A 19,156-nucleotide genomic window follows, 5' to 3' on the forward strand; every position below is an offset into this window, starting at 1 on the left:
GGCTATGAAAACTATCATAAATAGACTCTTCAAACTAAGGTTTTTGTCAGAAATGAGGTAGGATATTTCAGAGCTTAAAATAGAAAGAATAAGCGAGACAATTTGAGCCAAATTTGAATTATTTTAGTTTTGTTATGTTATACATAATACTGTATTATAATGAAACTAAATTAAGTTGAGACACCACAAATAAAATCCAATTTCTATAATAATAATAATAATATTAGATTTTAAACAATGTTATTAAAATGCCATGGAACTAATGTTTGTAATAATAATTCCATATTCTGCATAGTTTTTTATTTAATTTCATACATAATAAGTGATATTTTCAATAAAAATGAATTAACCTTATTTGACCATATTCACATGGAATGGCTCATAAGTGACATTAGGAGTTGATCCAATTTTCCAGGCTCTTCTGGCTCTTGGTGTTTGTATCATCGGCAGTGGCTGCCGTCTACATATCCATCTCTCTCTGGAGCACCTACTACTACAGCTCAGTGGCGTACGAGATGGAGACTGACTACTTGACATGGAACGCGAGTCTTCCAGCATTTAGCTTTTGCCCAATGGGAGATTTTGATTTTACTTCTATGTAAGTAATATAATTCCATCAAGACTGATAGAGCAGTGGATATGTAGGAAATTTGCGAATATTTACAATTTTATTACTTTATGTGCCTCGATGGTATATTTCAACTATGAAGCAATGTAATTCTGACGTTCTCTTCAACTCATATCACCTATAGCACGTATATGTGTGTGTATTTGTGTGTATGTGTGTGTGTGTGTGTGTGTGTGTGTGTGTGTGTGTGTGTGTGTGTTTGTGTGTGTGTATAGATTGATCGATTGAGTTGGAGTTTAAGTCCACTGTATGGACAGTAAAGCTAATCAGGACTGGACCTACATTATATATATGTACACACACACACACATATTTCCACCCAATTTGTATTCATGTTCACATATTATTAGAATAATTAAATCAAGAAGACTTAGACTGACAGGTCATGTGGCACGAATGGATAGGAAAGAAGAGTTTAGAAGATTCTTGTTGGGAAACCTGATGGTAAGACACCTGGAGTAATGCCAAGACGAGGAGTAACGTTGTAATGAACTTAAAGGAAATTGTTAAAAATGGAAAAGATTCTATTGATCTTACCCAGGATTGGAACAGATGGAAGGCTTGTATTGCAGCAGCCATAAACCTTCGGGTTTACTTCTGTGTGAAGGGTAGAGAGTTAGTTAGATAACTTTCCTAGGAAATATAACTGTCACGATTCAGTGGTTTGATAGTTGGTAAATTCATTTCTCAAGTATGGAAATTATTAATTATGCTCTAAATGCTGAGTTGCAACGCTCAATGGAAAATTAAAATTTAATTAAAACGCACCCTTCTCCTTACCCACGCCATATGTTGAGTATTATAGCGTAGAGTATCATGTAGCATAGTATAGCATTGTAAGACACTGCCAAATATATTTAGTGATATGCAAGGAATAAACATATGGTATGACTATAAAGTAAGTCTACGCTTTGGGGAAACATTTGAATCCATATCTGGAAAAACCTATTTCTCTACAAGAACACTAAACACCAGAGCTGTAGGAATCGGACACTTCGTATGCACATGTTTCTTTGTACACCTTGAAGAAGAATTAAGTCCTGAACTCGTAAATGTGAAAAAACAGCACGCGTGAATCAACAGAGAGTAGACAACTTTCAGAAAATTGGTCGGCATTGGAGAAACACCACATGTCACCATTATTGGCGATGCTACATTGTGTACAGGAAATATCGCACAACTGTTGCTAATCTAGTGTAGATAAAGCATACCTTGCATGAAAGTCATCAATTCAGCTCAAGAAGGGAAAGCACGATCTTCTTTTTATTTTTAGGGAACAATCAATAACAATGAATATATTCACTGCCTCGTACCTTAAGTCCGCACACAAAGCGCAGTTCCCGAAGTATATGACACACAGCCATGGGCGTATATATAGCTCACGTGAGGGGGAGAGGTTCAACTTTTGGTTCAGTTAGGGTTCCTATATTTCATAAGTGAAAATCCGGGAAAATACTGACCGGTAGCTTCTTAGGAAGTGGGGGGGGGGGGGGGCTAGACCCGATGAAGTTGTAGAGTATGTACAACATAATTGTCATTTACATCCATATTGTGGGGGAACTTTATTTGAAAACTTCGGACTGAACAGATAGGCACCCAAGCACTGAATCTTTATAGTAAGCAGGTTACTATACAATGGAAGAGAATCGTAACTGAAATTCAGCCGTGCTAGCAGACGGCGGCGCCATCGTGATGTCAAAGGTGTTTGCAGTACCTTCTGTATCTCGTTAAATCTTCTATTATGGAGAGGGAGTGGTTCAATGTAGAGTTAGATTATTTTGTAAAATGAGTATTTTAAAATTACGTCCACGCATTTAAATATAAAAAAAAGTTTACGAAAAAGGGAGTCTTAATCATTTCTGCTTTCCCACCCGATTCCAGGACATTTGTGCATCCCGAAGAAACTATTCCAAACACCTGGACAAATTACACAGTTCCCGGATTGTATAGCGTCCCTAGATATGGTATGGCGGCTTTCAAAATCCACTCTGACACCACATGAAAGGCAACACATCTATTAAATTAAGTCTATCTACGAACTTCTAGCTTTTATACATAAGATGAGCGGAAAATGTTTTTGAAAAAACTAATGCCAGCTTCTCTTTAGAGAGAATTACGATGTTAGAATTAGTCTTTTCCTCCTTGCTACAAAGTTGAAAATAACAATATCGATGTCATTTGAATATTCGTATGTATGTATGTATGTATGTATGTATGTATGTATGTATACTTAACAGTGCAGGGTCCATTAGTCGAGGATCTCCCGTTGAAATGCAAGGACATTATTTCAACCTCCTTAATGTTAAACACATCCTCTCGATTGTTCAAGATGAAACTGGCAGTTCAGCCAAGATCACCAACAATTTTCAACTGCCTACAATACAGACCCTGGACATGTCTTTTCAATTACTGTTTGCCACATTTTTCATTCAGATTTGAAAATGTAAAAAAACATCAACCAGGCCATCCAGCATTTTGACACATTGTTCCAAAGAATGAGGAATAGGCATTTCATATTGGAATAAGTTGTTGCAATATATCAATATGTTGACTGTGTTCAGAGAAACTTGGGTTCATTTCTACTTCAAAATGGTCCAAAAATAGACAACAGTAAAGTTTCTACTATTAGTGCATGCGATTTCACAAGTCACCCTACTGAGTATGATACTTTTCCGTCCATCTTGTGTCAAAAAACTTGAGAACGTTACAGTACTTCCATAGCTATCTTGCACTGCTTTTTTTACAACCAAATTACTTTAAGAAGATTGATTGATTTATTTGCATTATTTTACTTTGCTTTTTGTGTCACTTTTGGCTAATTTCCGAAGATCGGGATGAGTGATGACATGATGAAATTGATGAATGGAGACCCACGAACGTCTATGCCCATTCTGGGTTTCGAACCCGGGACGCACGATATACTAACCACGGGGGGCTGCTCCTTTGCCAAGACTCGAGGGAAAACAATATAACTGATTTGACAGTCTCAATATCGCAGAAATTCCACAGAAATGGGCAATAGTCAGGGTTAAAATATGGGCTGAGCAATGTACAAAAATTGCTTTTGGACACTTATCTGAAATTATGTATCTATCTCACTCCCGTAATTCTACCACCGATTACATCAGCACCATCATATTCTTCACCTACTATTTTTTTTCTAAATCCACAACCACTTAACCCAGAGAGAGTACAAGTACTAATAGCTGAAGCTAACCCAGATTCAGTTACAATCTCCAATAGGGAGGGACAAGTTTTTCATTCCAATGTAATGTTTGGAAAATGGTTTATCGACTTTCGGGATTATCAAACAGTTGGGAAATTTCAAATTATATAAAAAAATAGAACCTGAGGAATACTTAAATCTTGAATGGAAACAAACCATATCGTCAACTTCCAATGAAATTATAATCCTCACTCTATACGTTCACAAGCAGCTGCTTCGGCCAGAAATTACATGTTTAATTATAGAATTTGTGAAATGCCAGGAGTTTTCTGAGTATTTTTCAGAGAAGTTCCGAAACTATCAGGAAATTGCAGACCTTTGCTTTGCAGTCCCATCTGGTGTGTGGAATTAATTTACTTCCCATCAGTATCCCGTTCTATACGCTTGTAATTTATGAGAACAAAATAAGTCTGAAGAAATTTTTAGGAACAAGTCTGCGTATAGCGGATAGAACAGGTAATCTGGTAATTTTAGTGAACAAAAGGTGGATTTGGACCCGTTGAACCATCCTTAAATACGCCCATGCACACAGCTATATTATCCTTCGGCGTGTGTGTTAATCTCATGAACTGGCAATGGTTGGTACTGTATGACTTCATCCTACGCTCACGATTTTAATGTAACTATGCTAAAGTATAAGAAAGGCGACGCACAGACACTAATTCGTTAAGTTGTAATTATTTGCATAATGGAGTAGTATGTGTTAAATTATATAAATTAGATTGCACTCCAAAAATAATATGTTATATGTGTGTCTTTCTGCTTTCATAGCCTATGCGAAGACATATTTCGTAACTGTACCGTCAATGGAGTGAAAGACAACTGTTGCACCTACTTTGAAAAGTTGCCATCAGATTTTCCGAACTGCATATCTATCAACTCCTACCAATTAAAGTGAGTATTGTTTGATTATTTTGCATTTTTTTAATGCCTCCTATTTGTACTACCACAGTCCCGCACGTGCTCACGCAGTCTAAGGCTCATGCTTTGTGCCCGGGCTACGGGGAAGGGGGGGGGGCGTAACAACTTTCCTGCTGTGTATGGGACTGGTGGCCACTCACCATCGCTAGGAAATTGGAGAGCTACGTAACCCGCTCATGGAAAGCCTGCTACAACAACAAGGCGTTCGTTGTAATGATCACACGTCATCCTGTAGGCTAACTGGTTGGATGATATCCCACTTACGTTGAGACATGTGGAAGTGAGGCCGCCACGGGTTATTATTATTGTTGTTTGTACAACAACACTAATGTGCATACTAGGCGAGATAACGATGATGTGTGTGCAATCGTCCGTGGATCGCGATCTTTTCAATTCCACTGATTATTGTTAACATACAGGGATGCACGTGATTGGCTGACGGTTTATAATACGTTTTTGCAGTGGGATATGGCAACATTGACATTCTTCTACACTCGCTACTGGGCTCTGTTGCGAGGCACACCTAGCTTGCAACAAACGTCTTATTAATGGTAAGAACTCGAAACCTTTGCCATCTTAACCTAACAGTTGCTGACCCACAATTCCTCTGCGACGCTGCCAGTCTAATTATGCATATGTGGTTATGTTGGAATGGCGAGGTTCAGAACTCTTAGCTTCTAGTTCTGGTATTTGTTGCAAGCAAAGTGTGTCCTGTAGCAGACTCACGTGAGTTTCGTTAGCTATGGAATATTTGCCTTTGCGGGAGTTGTTTTTACAAACACCGTCAGTTGCAGCCACCCAACGTGCATTCCGAAGAGAGTTTTAACCCCTCAGGCCGGTTCAACGTACACGTGTACGGACCCTCATAGTGCTTCTAGAGGCAGTTCGACGTACACGTATACGTCCCGTGTAATAGTGACGAAATGACATGTAAGTTTTTTATTATTATTATTTTTGTTATTATATCATAAATGCCATTATTTATACATTTTTGTGTAGTGTGAAGTTTGGTTTACAAGTCCTGAAAATTTCATTGTAATTGAGCAAATGGTTTTTAAGATATGTTCAATTTTGTGACATTATGAGAAAATTGCTGTTTTGGTGATTTAAAATTACCGCCTCTCGCAGCGGCTGATGGGTATTTAACTCCCGGCTTGAAGGGTTAAAGCTGCTTCATTTTGGTCGAGTGAGCGGAGAGTTACTGAGACGAGTTCCCGGCCTGTCATCTCGACTCGACCCTTCTATGGCGAGTAGCTGTCTGCACACTTGCTACTCGACTCTAGCAAGTGGGTTAGTGGCTACAAATTGTTTGGTACCCTTTTGATATAATAAACCCATTGACGTCATTGGTGATTTAAAAAGAAAAGCTCTGAAACGGTTTACACATTTTTTACGAGAAATGAATACAATTATGCATTAGGACATGTCTACAAAGAAAACTAATTTCCTTGACTTCTCTATTTTAAATCGTTCTTGTTGTACGTAGAACGTAAATTCATTATTTTTAATTTTACTCCTTCTACGTGAAATACATCAAATCTCCTCTCCTGCACTTATAGCCACGTACGCCCGAATTTTATTTTGTTTGGACACTCATATTCATTGTACAGTTCTACAACCTTTATGTTGTCGCCTGTCTGATTTGGATCAAGTAGAGATAACGTTTCCTCCTAGGCCAGAGCCATTTTTTCCTTTCGAAGATATTGATATTCCTATGAATTTTTATGGTTTTGGAACCATAACATTTTGAAACAGAAAATTTTCTAACTGTGATCATGACTACATTTCAGGTTTTTTTTTAAAAAAAAAGCCAAAGTTCTTTTGAGGCGCTTTAGAAGATCATGTTCGCAAAAGAGCATTTTGCTAGCTGTGACACAACCCTTCATCCCATTTTTTTATTTTTTGACATTTTGTGACTTTTCGTCGCGACCATCCCGAGGTGGAGGTGAGCGACGGAACTGTTCTACTCGTAAAAAAAGTTTGCTTTTGTTTATATATATATACACACAATATAATTTTCTATATTCTCCATCGTTAGGTTTTCTTGTCATGTCGATGGTAGCAAATCCAAAATAATTTCCCCGGAAACGTGTACAGAAGTTTTGAAATTTTTGATATCTCATACCGCCTTCCACATAATCATCATGTAAATGTTTTTTGTGTCATACTGCCAAAATAAGCATATAAAATTAGCATTGTCGCAAAGTAGTTGTTTAGAAATTATGGAGAAAGTTTGCTGGTGATAAAAGCAGTCCATATTTTTGTGACGCCCTTGTTTAAAATAATTTCTAATTTAATTTTGATTTTCGAGAATCACATCATCGAACACCACAAGAATTTTCGCGATATTGAGAGAGGGGTTTAATTTGAGGTGAGAATACAGCTATGTTTAGATTATTGTAAAATTCCATCCATTATTTGTATTTAGGTTGCTCTAGGGTTCCAAAACCATGAAAATTCACAAGAATATCAACATTTTCGAAAGGAAAGAACAAGGCCCTGGCCTAAGAGAAAACGTTATCTCTACTGGATCATCTCATATTCATGGTTGATTTTTGAAAAGTACAATTACAATTAATAGTAAGCAAACTTACAACACTCCATGTGTATCGTAGCTTCTAAAAAAGGCGTAGGGATGTGACTACCTCATCGCCCAGTGACTTTTGCACTGCAGTTAGTCAACCAACAGAGTGAAATGGCCAACATTTGGCTCTGTTGGGATTTTCAGAGCTGTCCTGTCATGGCTCTATGAGCGTCCCACAATTGGCAGAAGTGGGGTATGGTTGGTGGACTACAATGTGATCCTCCCAGCTAGATCCGAGGGATCCGCTGACCAACGACAGGTGCGGTCCTCCATTCATATTTGGGGTTAGGCATAGAGCTGACAACTCTGCACTGTAAAAAAAGGCATCTCAAGAAACAGCAATACCAGGCCATAGATGTTCCCAAGGTGAAATATTTCGGATGTAAAATAGTCTCCCATTCGTATCTCCGGACGGGGAATATTTTGGGAGGTCCTTCGACTAAGGATAAGATCTACATTAGGAATAAGGATATTAAATTAGGCACCTGGAATGTTCTGAGCCTTTACCGACCTGGGGCATTTAAGTGTACAGTTAATGAGATAGTTAAGTATAATTAGATGTAGTAGCTGTCCAGGAAGTTAGGTGGCCAGGAGAAGGGAATTGTAAAACTAAAAATTATACTTTTTCTATGATGGTACTGAAAATCATAATTTTGGAACAGGTTTCTCCATAAATAATAGAATTATCTCGACTCTTAAAACAGTAGAATTTATTAATGATAGGACATCATATGCAGTTTTACAGGGTAGGTGGGGTAAAATTATTTTTATAAACATACATGCACCAACGGAAGATAAAGATGATAATATTAAAATTATTTTTATGCAGAGTTGGAACAGCTCTTTGATAAATGTTCCCAGTATGATATGAAAATTCTGTTAGGTGACTATGATGCACAGTTGGCAAAGAAGAGGCATTGAAACCCACGAGTCTTCATGAATTAAGTAATGATAATGGTATAAGATTGATTACTTTACAAGCTCAAAGAATTTAATTGTGAAAAGTACCACATTCAAACATAAATATATCCATAAAGATACCTGGTTTTCTCCAGATGGTAAAACTCATAATCAGATAGATCATATTCTCCTTGATAAGAGAAGGTATACTAGTATAATTAATGTTCGTTCACATAGAGGTGCTGTCTGTGGCAGTGACCATTATTTAATAATTGCTAAATTAAGAGAAAGACACGCAGTGATATATCATAAGCAACAAAACCTAAAAGTTATAAAATGTAATACAGGAAAATTTTGCTGGTGAAAGAATTAAGAAAGATTACCAAATTAAACTGTCAAATAGATTTGATGTTTTGCAGGATTTAAATGATGATGAAAATATAAATGAGACAGACGTAAATAAGATTTGGGAGCACATACGTAATGAAATAGAATCAGCAGCTAAAGAATGTATAGGGTACCAAAAACCAAGAAAAAGTAAGGCATGGTTTCATAATGAATGTCATAATCTAGTAGATATAATAAATCAGGCTAGACTTAGGTGGTTACATAACTCTGATGATATAAATCTATGCAATTATAATAGAATAAAGCGAGAAGTTACCCGCACGTTTAGAAGTAAAAAAAGAGATTGCTTGAAAAACAAAATTAACGAAATTGAAACAAACAGCAAAAAACAAAAATATCAAAGATTTATATAAAGGTGTAAATGAATTTAGAAAGGGGTTGCAACCTAAAGTAAACTTGATAAAAGATGAAGACGGTGATTTTTGGCTGACCCAAGTAATATTCTAAATAGATGGAAGAACTACTTTAATGACCTTTTAAATGTTCATGTAGGAGATATATCATAAGTAAATGAGGTACACACAGCAGAACCTTTAGTTCTAGAATCTAACTTGACTAAAGTTAAAGATGCTAATAAAAGGCTAAAGAATAACAAAGCACCTGGCATTGATTTAATACCAGCTGATTTAATTAAATATGGTGGATATTCCTTAACATGTCAAATTCATAAATTAATTTGTTTAATATGGAATAAAGAAGAAAACCCTCAACAGTGGAAAGAATCCATAATTATTCCTGTGTTTAAAAAAGGTGATAACATGAACTGCAATAATTTTTGTGGAATTTCTCTACTCTCAACAACATATAAAATATTATCTAACATTCTTATCTAACTAACACCATATGCTAATGAAAATTATAGGTGATTATCAATGTGGATTTAAACGTAACAGATCAACTACAGGTGAAGTTTTTCGCATTAGACAAACACTTGAGAAAAATGTGGGAATATAATCAAAGTGTGCATCAGATATTAATTGATTCCAAAAAAGCATATGATTCGGTCAAAAGAGATAAATTATATAATATATTAGTAGAGTTTGGAATACCTAAGATGCTTGTTAGTATGATAAAAATATGCACCAGTGAAACAGAAAGTAAAATTCCTGTAGGTATTAATATGTCTGACGAATTTACAATTCATGAGGGTTTAAAGAAGGAGATGCATTATCCCCATCGCTCTTTAATTTTGCCTTAGAATATGCTGTTAGGAAGGTAAAAGAATCTAACGAAGGACTAAAAAAAATAGTGTGACTCAGTTGTTAGCATATGCAGATGATGTAGTCTTATTGGGGGATGATATAAATACAATCAAGAATAATGCTAAAATATTTTTCAAAACGGCTAAAGAGATAGGTTTGGAAGTTAACAAAGAGAAAACTAAATATGTGCTTACAGGCCGAAACCAAGTGTTAGGTAATAATCAAAATCTAATTATTGATTACAACTCGTTTGAACCAGTTTCCAAATTCAAATACTTAGGAATAATATTAACAAATGAAAATTATATTAAAGAGGAAATAAAATTTAGGCTTAATTCAGGAAATGCATGCTACTTTTATCTTCATAAACATTTGTCTTCTCGTTTAATATCTAAGAAACTAAAAGTTAAAATATAGAAAACAGTAATTTTGCCTGTAGTATTATATTGGTGTGAAACATGGCCCCTTACATTGAAAGAGGAACATAAATTGAGAGTATTTTAAAAAAGGATCCTTAAGAAAATATTTGAACCTAAAAGGGATTAGAATACTGGTAAGTGGAGAAGGTTAAATAATTTACTAGAACTACATAATTTATATTCATGTCCATATATTATTAGAATAGTTAAATCAAGAAGTCTTACGTGGGCAGGCCATGTGTCACAGGCTTCTTGTTGGAAACCTGATGATAAGACACCTATAAGAAGGTGAAGACGAAGATGGAGGGACAGCGTTGAGATGAACCAGAGGAAATCGGTAGGGATGGAAAATAGTGGATAGGGCTTGCTCAGGATAGGGACAGATGGAAGACCTGTGTTGCTGCAGCCATCTACCTTCGGGTTTAAGAAGGCTAGAGAGTTAGTTAGTTAGTTAGTAACTCACAACACTCCACGACAGCACTCACTCACTCTACACTCTCCTCAGAATTCGTTTAAATTGATGGAGTGGTTTGTCGAGTTTAAGCGGGAGTAAAGAAATCGTTGTGAGAAGGAAAAACTCTCTTACCTTCTTGGAGATCCCATAGACTTTGCTGACTACTGGAGCGAGTACTGACTCTAGTACTCTTCCCAATTGTTTACGCGAGGAGAGTAGCTCGCTTTAGCCTACTCGATCCAGCTACTCTCCCGTCTACTCGACCAATGTAAACCAGTCTTCATAATAGAGATGTTCTGTCACTCAACTCGATTGTGTTGTGGGTGTCCATTGTCCAAGTTTCGTGAAGAATGTTCAGTTACAGATGGACATCAAAGATGTAGACGTCGTTCTGTATGCGATGAGAAATGAGTGTTGCTAGTGACAACCAGAGTACCATGGGATCAATAGCGAAGCATGCTGCTACATTAAATATGTCACGACGACGTTTGTGCCGCTTGTTCAAACATGTACCGTTTCATTTTTACAATCTAACTAAGTGATACACTGAAACATCAATGAGTCGATATACGTCAGGCAATAATGGATGACATCACTGAACAATCTGCTGTGCTCAGATGAGGCTTGTTTTCATTGTAAACGGACATAATTGTCGGTACGTAGGGACGATAAAACCACATGAATTTCACCAGAGGACATTGCATAGCTAAAAATTATTAGATGTTCAATCTTGTCTTCCTCTATTATTTGATCGAACATTTTCTAAGATAACTATCGAACAAGCGATTATAGTGAAAGCTGAACGCTACACTACCTTGGTCGATGAATTACTTACCACCAAAATCGCTAACCTGGAAAATGCATGGTTTCGACAAGATGAAGCGAGGCATCGTACAGTTCGTTTGAGTGTGGAAGCTCTTCATCATCTGTATCCAGAATGTCTTGATTCCCTATTTAGCGGTCCGAATTGGCCTCTACCATCCCCAGAAATTAGTTGTCTTTACTTTTGGGGAGGAGGAGGGGGGATTTGAAGTAAACTGTTTTCCAGAATGTCCTGAAACCATAGATGACCGGAAGCAGTGCACCGTGCGAGCAATTGAGAGTATTTGGAATTATGTCTCGAAGCGTGTGATGTTAAACGTCAGAAAAATACTTCAATAGCAATGTGACCATTAGAAAGACGTTATTTTTGTTTAATATCCGTTTGTGTGTGTTGTTTGAATTAACCTCTAAGAAGTGTTCATATTGTTTCTGTTGTTTCTAATTCATCCCAAAGAAGTGTAGAATTTATTGCATTTACATAATATGCTCTGCTAATACATATTCGTTTCTATCTGCTATTTCAAAACCGACAGCTAATTATGTTCATTTGTGTATTATGTAAGGTAACCGCGGGAGAATATCGTTTATGTCTGCATTAAGCCTCGGCTGGATGTTGGAAGGAATCGCGATTTCGAGCGTGTCGTTAGTTCCTTTCCTAACAATAGTACGAAGAAGTGCGAGGGAGGCGTTGACATCGCTGTCTACGAATTTCGCTCTGTCCCTATCAGACGACTTCCATCTTCGCTGCCGACTTTCTGCAACTGGTCTCACTTATCGCACCAAATTTAAACTCCTTCTTGGTATAGTTCCGTATTTCGTGTTCTGAGGCGAGGCCAGGTTAAATGCGTTCGTTGTTAGAGTGTTCTTATGCTGAGAGATTTAAACTAACAAACCTCCCTAATCACGAAAGAATTTCGCACTTACGTCAGAAGATGAAACACGGTGCGTGACCAAGATGGTGTTCGAATTTGGTGGGATGAACCATACCCTTTCGGCAAATTGGCCCCTCAGCTAGAGTGCCTTGTACTGCTGGTTTTATGATCTGGGGAAGGGAAGGAAAGGAAGAGGGGGACGGGGGGTCAGTGAGGATTGAATGGTCATGGTCACTGGCAGATGTGCCGGAAACATGTTTTCTTTCTCGAGAAAGTTTTTCCAACTTGCTTTGAGATCACCAGACTCTTTGCACTGTAAAGTAGCTTGTTTTAGGTTTGAAGGTCCCAGGTGTAACTTGGCGAAGACAAGGGGTTTGGGGAATCAATTGGCCCCCCAAATTTTCAGGCTATTAAAAATTAAAAATTTACAAGTTAAGGATATTTTTGATAATATCCTGCAACGTAAGGAACAACGGAAAAAAAACAGTAATTTTTATAATTTATCAAACTTAACAGTTATTTACATATATAGTTCTGGATGTTTTTTTCAATGAGATGGACAACTTTTTGATTGTCTTTCCCCTCCAACTTAAGTCCCAAGTTCGATTATGCCCTCCTCTCCCCTCCCAAAATATGGGCCCCAAATATTATCGTGCAAAACTCTACTCACTTTCTGATATCGGTTCACGACTATTCGTATTTCTGTATCTTTCGTTCCAGTAGTTTCAGATATCGATAAGTGTTCAGAATGGATGGACGCACTTATACAGTGTGGTGTATATAGAACATTTCTAGGGGAGGGCGATAAGCAACTACCCGTAAAGCATTGACATTTAATAGTAGTACAGGAGTAAAAAATTAGGCAACGAAAAGGGGTGGTGTAGAAACCAGAATTCCCCACTTCACTTTACAAACATAATCTTGAACGAATCCATTCAGCATCTTGTAATGAAAGTTTCCCGGGGTTTAATTCTCACAGAGGATATTGTGAAGTGGTTCAAATTCCACTCTAAACAGTCTGAGTAAAAAATTGACTCATAACAAAAGATTGGAAAAATAATTTTCAGTTATTGCAACTCATGAAGCAAGGAAAAGAATAGGTAATGAATGCGAAAAGTAATTAAAAAGAACCAGAGGGACTTTTATTAGAGTGCATTAGAAAATTGACTGATATTAATACGCTTTTGTAACATTATTTATTCTAATTTCTTTTCTTTGTCATTCTGTTCCCTTTCCACGTGCTCATCCCCCAAGTGATGACCCTTTGTGAAGAGATCCAAATGTCAACCTGTCTTCCACGTAGTACAATTGCATGTAATACACTAACGGGACTCTGTCGTCTGGAATCATAGCCAGTGTAATCCTGTTTGGGAATTGTGCCCATATGTGTTTGTGACTATCATTTCATGTTTTCATCATTCAACACCATCTTCGCAATTAGCCAAAAGTGACAGACACACGAAATAAATCAATTCATTCATTCATAATCAAAGCTTACATTATGTCAGGACTCTCCTTAGTGAGAATGTGAGTCAGTCTGCTACTCAGCGCGCAATGAGGTGGTTTACGATCATCATTAACAGTAATTAGGCTTAACCTATTGCGATATTTAAAAAAATGATAATGGAGAGATAATTAAAACCAAATACCCTGCCCCTATTTTGGCACATCTGTACAGCAAACACAGAAGAGAACAATGAAGAAAATAAGATGGAAACATACATATACATTCCTTCCACATTCTTTCTCACCTCCCCAGATATCAGACCAGCAGGACACAAAACTGAGAATGTGTGTGGTTATAAACTATGAATTGTACACTGAAGACATTACACCATTTACGAATTTTTGGGAAGGCGGAAATTCTTGTGTATTTATACTGAAGTGAGCAATGTAGAGACCTGTTTAAAGCTTAAAAAAATAAAAACGGCACTGGGGCTCACCCAGCACCAAATGAAATGTTATGTGGGGGAAGGCATCCGGAGGGTGGTGCTGATTACATCACCTCCAAAATGGCTGACATGGAGAATGTTTGGGGCATAAATGTGGCACGGTGCTATCCGCGTGATGTCATGCATCGCGATAACGGAACAGTGAAAACAGTCAGCTGTGAGGAGCTCTCCTTCCGTCCCTCCTCCCAAAAAGTTTGTGTCCTGCAATCTACAAATGAGCTGACTGGAAGGGAAGTATTCCGAAGTTAGCCAGCGATTTCATTCGTTGGTATGGGAATAATTTTCAACAGTACCAACGATTGCTTACTTCATTACGAAAATTACCAACAGGGTTTCGCCAGCTTTCCGATTGTGATGTGCTGCAAAGTCAGAAGTTCGAATATCGGTTAACAGGGCCGAAATGCAAATGCCAAGAGGTCGGTGGCAATATTCCTCAACAGCTCCTTCCCCAAAAAACTTGTTTGAAATGGCCCTGTATTACAGTAAAGACTAAATTAGGATACGCATTTTCTTTTAATTAAAAGTTGATACATGTACGGAATTCAAGAAAGAATTATTACAAACATTGTTAAGAAAAAGTGTCAAACTATTTCACGAAAGTTGAAAGTATAGCCAATTTAACCCGAAACAATAAAATTTAAATATATTTTCAAATTCTTAAAACTATCAGGAAGAACAAAGAAAAATTTCATCAAAATTGTTTTTCCTTTTAGGCCTGAAGGCATTGTACTGTACAAATTCGCAACGTGCATAATTACTTGAATTACGTACTAGTACATAAAAAAATTCTGTTATTAAGGATGAGCCGATACCGATGCCGATGTATCGGTATCGGAAAGTATCAGTTGGAATTCATCTACCGATACAAACCGATACTTATCTGTTATATTGGTCTTTCACGGGGTCCGCAAAAATGCTGCGCGACATTTTCGCTGAGTCTAATTATCTTAGAAATTGTACAAAATTCGAGCTTGCTTTTTATTTTGCACCAATTATGCAAGCACACTGTATGTTGTGATATCAGCAGGGTGATAGCATATGCGGATGATGTTGTTTTGGTCTGCGCTGGTGAGTCGAGAGCCAAAGTAGAACAAAAAGCCAATAACGCTATAGAAGATCTAAGAGGGTGGTGTAGGGACTCCAAGCTGGAACTATCGGCTGACAAAACAAAATAACTAATAGCTAAGGGACACCTCAGCACTAGCAAGAAACCGTCCATTAGGATCTTGGGATCTCCTATTCAGAGAGCGGCTAGCTTCGAATATCTATGAGTTACCTTAGGAAAAGGCATGAAATTCCAAACACATATTCAAAAAGTAACAGCAACAGCTGAAATGACCATGACAAAACTCACCAGACTGTCATCTCAAAAGTTTGGCTTGGAGCCCAGCATTCTGGAGACATACATAAGAGCAATTTATTACTCAATCGCAACCTACGCAGCCTCTTCCTGGTTAAATGATCTATCCCTCAAAAATAACGTTAGAACAATCCGCGGCTTTCAACGTAGGATACTTCTGAGAACAACAGGTGCTTTTTGAACAGTGTCCACGGAGGCACTACTAGCCCTGACAGGACACCTCCCAATGGAACTAGAGGGTAGATGGAAGGCGGCCAGATACTTCTTTAAAAACGAAAATGACGATGAAATAATTTCTTGCTTGGGAGTCTTCACGCCAACCCTACGCGAGATGAGGGAAGCTCTGACGGATAGGTGGCAGCGAGAATGGAATAATGCCGAGAACGGGAGAAGAACCTTTGGATTTGTGCCGGATATTCGGAGAAACACAATAATAAAACGATACGCCACCAGGGGCCTAATGCACCTTCTAACGGAACATGAACCCTTTGGAAATTATCTATTTCTTATTGGAAGCAGCCTTACGCGTGAATGTGACTCTTGCGGTGCTCCTGAGGATACCCCTGAGCACTAAGTCTTCTTTTGCCTGGAGACAAGCGAACATATCAGAATACTAAGGAGCGAACTCCCGACATACGATATCAAGACGCTGCTCTGCGAACAGCAAATACAGAGGCTGAACTCACTGGCGGATGAAGTCTCAATGGAGGAAAGGAGAAGGCATAACCTACGGCTGCAAATTCGGCATCCAGCTGTTCCTGCACAAGACCTTCAAACGCCAAAGGCACCAATAATAAGATCAAGCAGAAGGTTCCCAATCCACAGGCAGACCCCGGGCTCCTGAGCAAGAGGAAGAGGATGAGGAAGAAGCAGAAGCACCACCTAACACATCCAGGAGAAGACACTTTGTGATCTTGACTGGAAGAAGAGAAGCTGCAGAAAAAAGGAGAATTCGTCCTGTACGGATGCCTGGGGAAACACATAAAGATTACATAAAAATGGTTTCTGAATCTAAACTCACAAACCCAAACTCAAACACAAACACAAACCCACCTTAGCTGGCATTCCAGCGATAGACTTTAACTCTGGTATTCCAGGACTATCCTATACAAATTATTTTACCCACTCTTAACACAATACAATTCATTATCAATTCTTCTTAATAGTTTTCCTGTTATTTTATACTACATATAGCCTTCTTTTATTAATTATTCTTTCTATACCTTTATTAATATCATATTTTATATATATATATATATATATATATATATATATATCACAATTTACTGAAGTGTATTCATTATCTGTATTATCTTATTATACAAGTACATAACGCCACAAAACTCAAACCTCAAGAGATACACAACCAGAGAATCACTCACTTAAATTGTAAAAAATTGTAAATTGTAAATCTTGAACTAATGCAATGGGACTAGTCATCGACAGTGGAACACCTAGCCTCTGGGGTGGAGCATTTCATGATATATAGTAAATAATAAAGTAATGGTTCTAAACCACATGCCTTTCCCTTTTGGAGGCTGGTCTGGGAGCTACAGGACAAAAGCCAACCCAATACGCAAGATAAGCGAGTTTTTTCTGCTGACTCAATAGATTCTGGGATGCCAGAATCCCGATACGTGATCAAATACCAACAATAGGATATCAATAACACAAAAAACATAAACACAAACATACATAAACATAAACATAATGCAACATAGGTGTAAGACATGTACTGTACAGACAGATAACAAATGTTGCTTTCCTACATGATTTATATAAAATTGTATTATTTTATGTAATATTTTTCTTCATATTTCAGTATTGTATGTAATTTGGAAATGACAGTAAAGTGGTAGTGCGCAAAAATAACGGTGGAACCTCAATTCGAACAAAGACGTCCCAGTATATTACAGAGGCACTGGCTGGGACATAGCGTATGCCCTCGAATGCATACGGGTGCAGGTTTGGTAGCATTCGGGTGTTCCCCCCTTATTGTATGTTGTGATTACGTAAAATTTTTTAGTATTCTGATGTAATTCTTGAAGTAAGTGTCTTGGCAAATTTATGCATATAATTGGAGAGGATTATTTAAACGCTAATATTGATCAATTTTTTGAACAAATTTTATTTATTGGAATTTTCAAGTATTGTTATTGACTACTATAGGGGGCCGTTGAGGACATTTTAAAAATATGCCTTATATAGGACAAAAATCACCAAAAACATAAAGAGAAATATGCAAAATCAAGGGAAAAGTGTTAAAAAACAAGGTAAAAATTCTGCTATATTTTTGTCACTTTCTAGAGCAGGCGCCAATAAACGTAAGGTAGAAACCCAAAATCAGGGCAGAAAGTGTTAAAAAAACAAGGTAAAAATTCTGCTATATTTTTGTTATTTTCTAGAGAATTTTTATTTTTGGAGGAAACCGAAATATAAATGGTGTTGTTTATTATTGTATATTATCTGATTCCGTTTTGATTTTTGATCTTGTTATGAAACTTACACATACAGCCATTTGTTACACATATTCTTGTCCATCATATTTTATATAGAGTTTCTCAATTTCTGAGACGGTGTCTGACTGATTTATTACAATTACACTCTGTACGTGAAATTTATTCTCTTCATCATATCCACCAATAACCTTATAAGATAAGTAAAAAGTAAACAATTATTTAATAACCATAAGGAATCGTGTCAATAACACCATCTTTTTCCGGTAAGATTACCCGTTTATCTTATTCCAATTTAAATTTCTTTTGAATTGTTTTGTTAACCAAAGTATGGGTTTTTCTGCTTTTTGTAATTTGGTTATATTCTAAAACAATTTTATCAATTTCCTTATTTAAAATCTTTATCATTTCAGCCATATTTAATTTCTGAGAGTTTATGTAGTTTAATGTGAATCCTTTAATTTTGCACACAACTTTATTTTTTGATGTTTTATATGCATAGCTCTTTGGTCCTGTAGATATGAATTCTATTATGTAATCACCGCTTAATTCGTCTGTACATTCTCCAAGCATGCAACCTGTTTTTACAGTGTTTGTACCATCATCAATGTATATAATAGAGTCAGTATCGTAATAAACTACTTTGTCACCTAGTTTGTCAAGCATATCATATAATCTCAATCTAGAATATGAGGTTGTAAATAATGCAATCAATATGTTTGTTTTAGTAGGATCTTCCAACCACTCATCTTTTGTTTGATACCTAACCTCAATCATGTCATCGTTGATTAATGAAAGGTTAATACATTTCAGTTTAGGATTCAATAATATATCATACAGATCTTTTGCTGAGTTGATATAATCTGTTGTTTCCATTTAACACGTTGACCAAACTTACCGTAGAATGCGTTTAATAATAGTTTAGCCATTGCACGTAAAACCGGATTAGGTT

At 37.0% G+C, this 19,156-nt stretch overlaps 1 protein-coding gene across 1 annotated transcript in view; it reads left to right on the forward strand.

Moving 5' to 3' along the window:
* Window positions 1-602, forward strand: part of LOC146004902 (uncharacterized) — a 401,464-nt gene extending 400,862 nt beyond the window's left edge. The window contains exon 11 of the mRNA XM_083143930.1: window positions 416-602. Within this exon, the coding sequence (XP_083000056.1) occupies window positions 416-602 (187 nt within the window). The remainder of the gene's footprint in view (window positions 1-415) is intronic.
* The last annotated feature ends 18,554 nt before the right edge of the window (window positions 603-19,156 follow it).

The sequence above is a fragment of the Lepisma saccharinum genome, chromosome 22, assembly GCF_977018435.1.
Source record: "Lepisma saccharinum chromosome 22, izLepSacc3.1, whole genome shotgun sequence".
Taxonomy (NCBI): Eukaryota; Metazoa; Arthropoda; class Insecta; order Zygentoma; family Lepismatidae; genus Lepisma; species Lepisma saccharinum.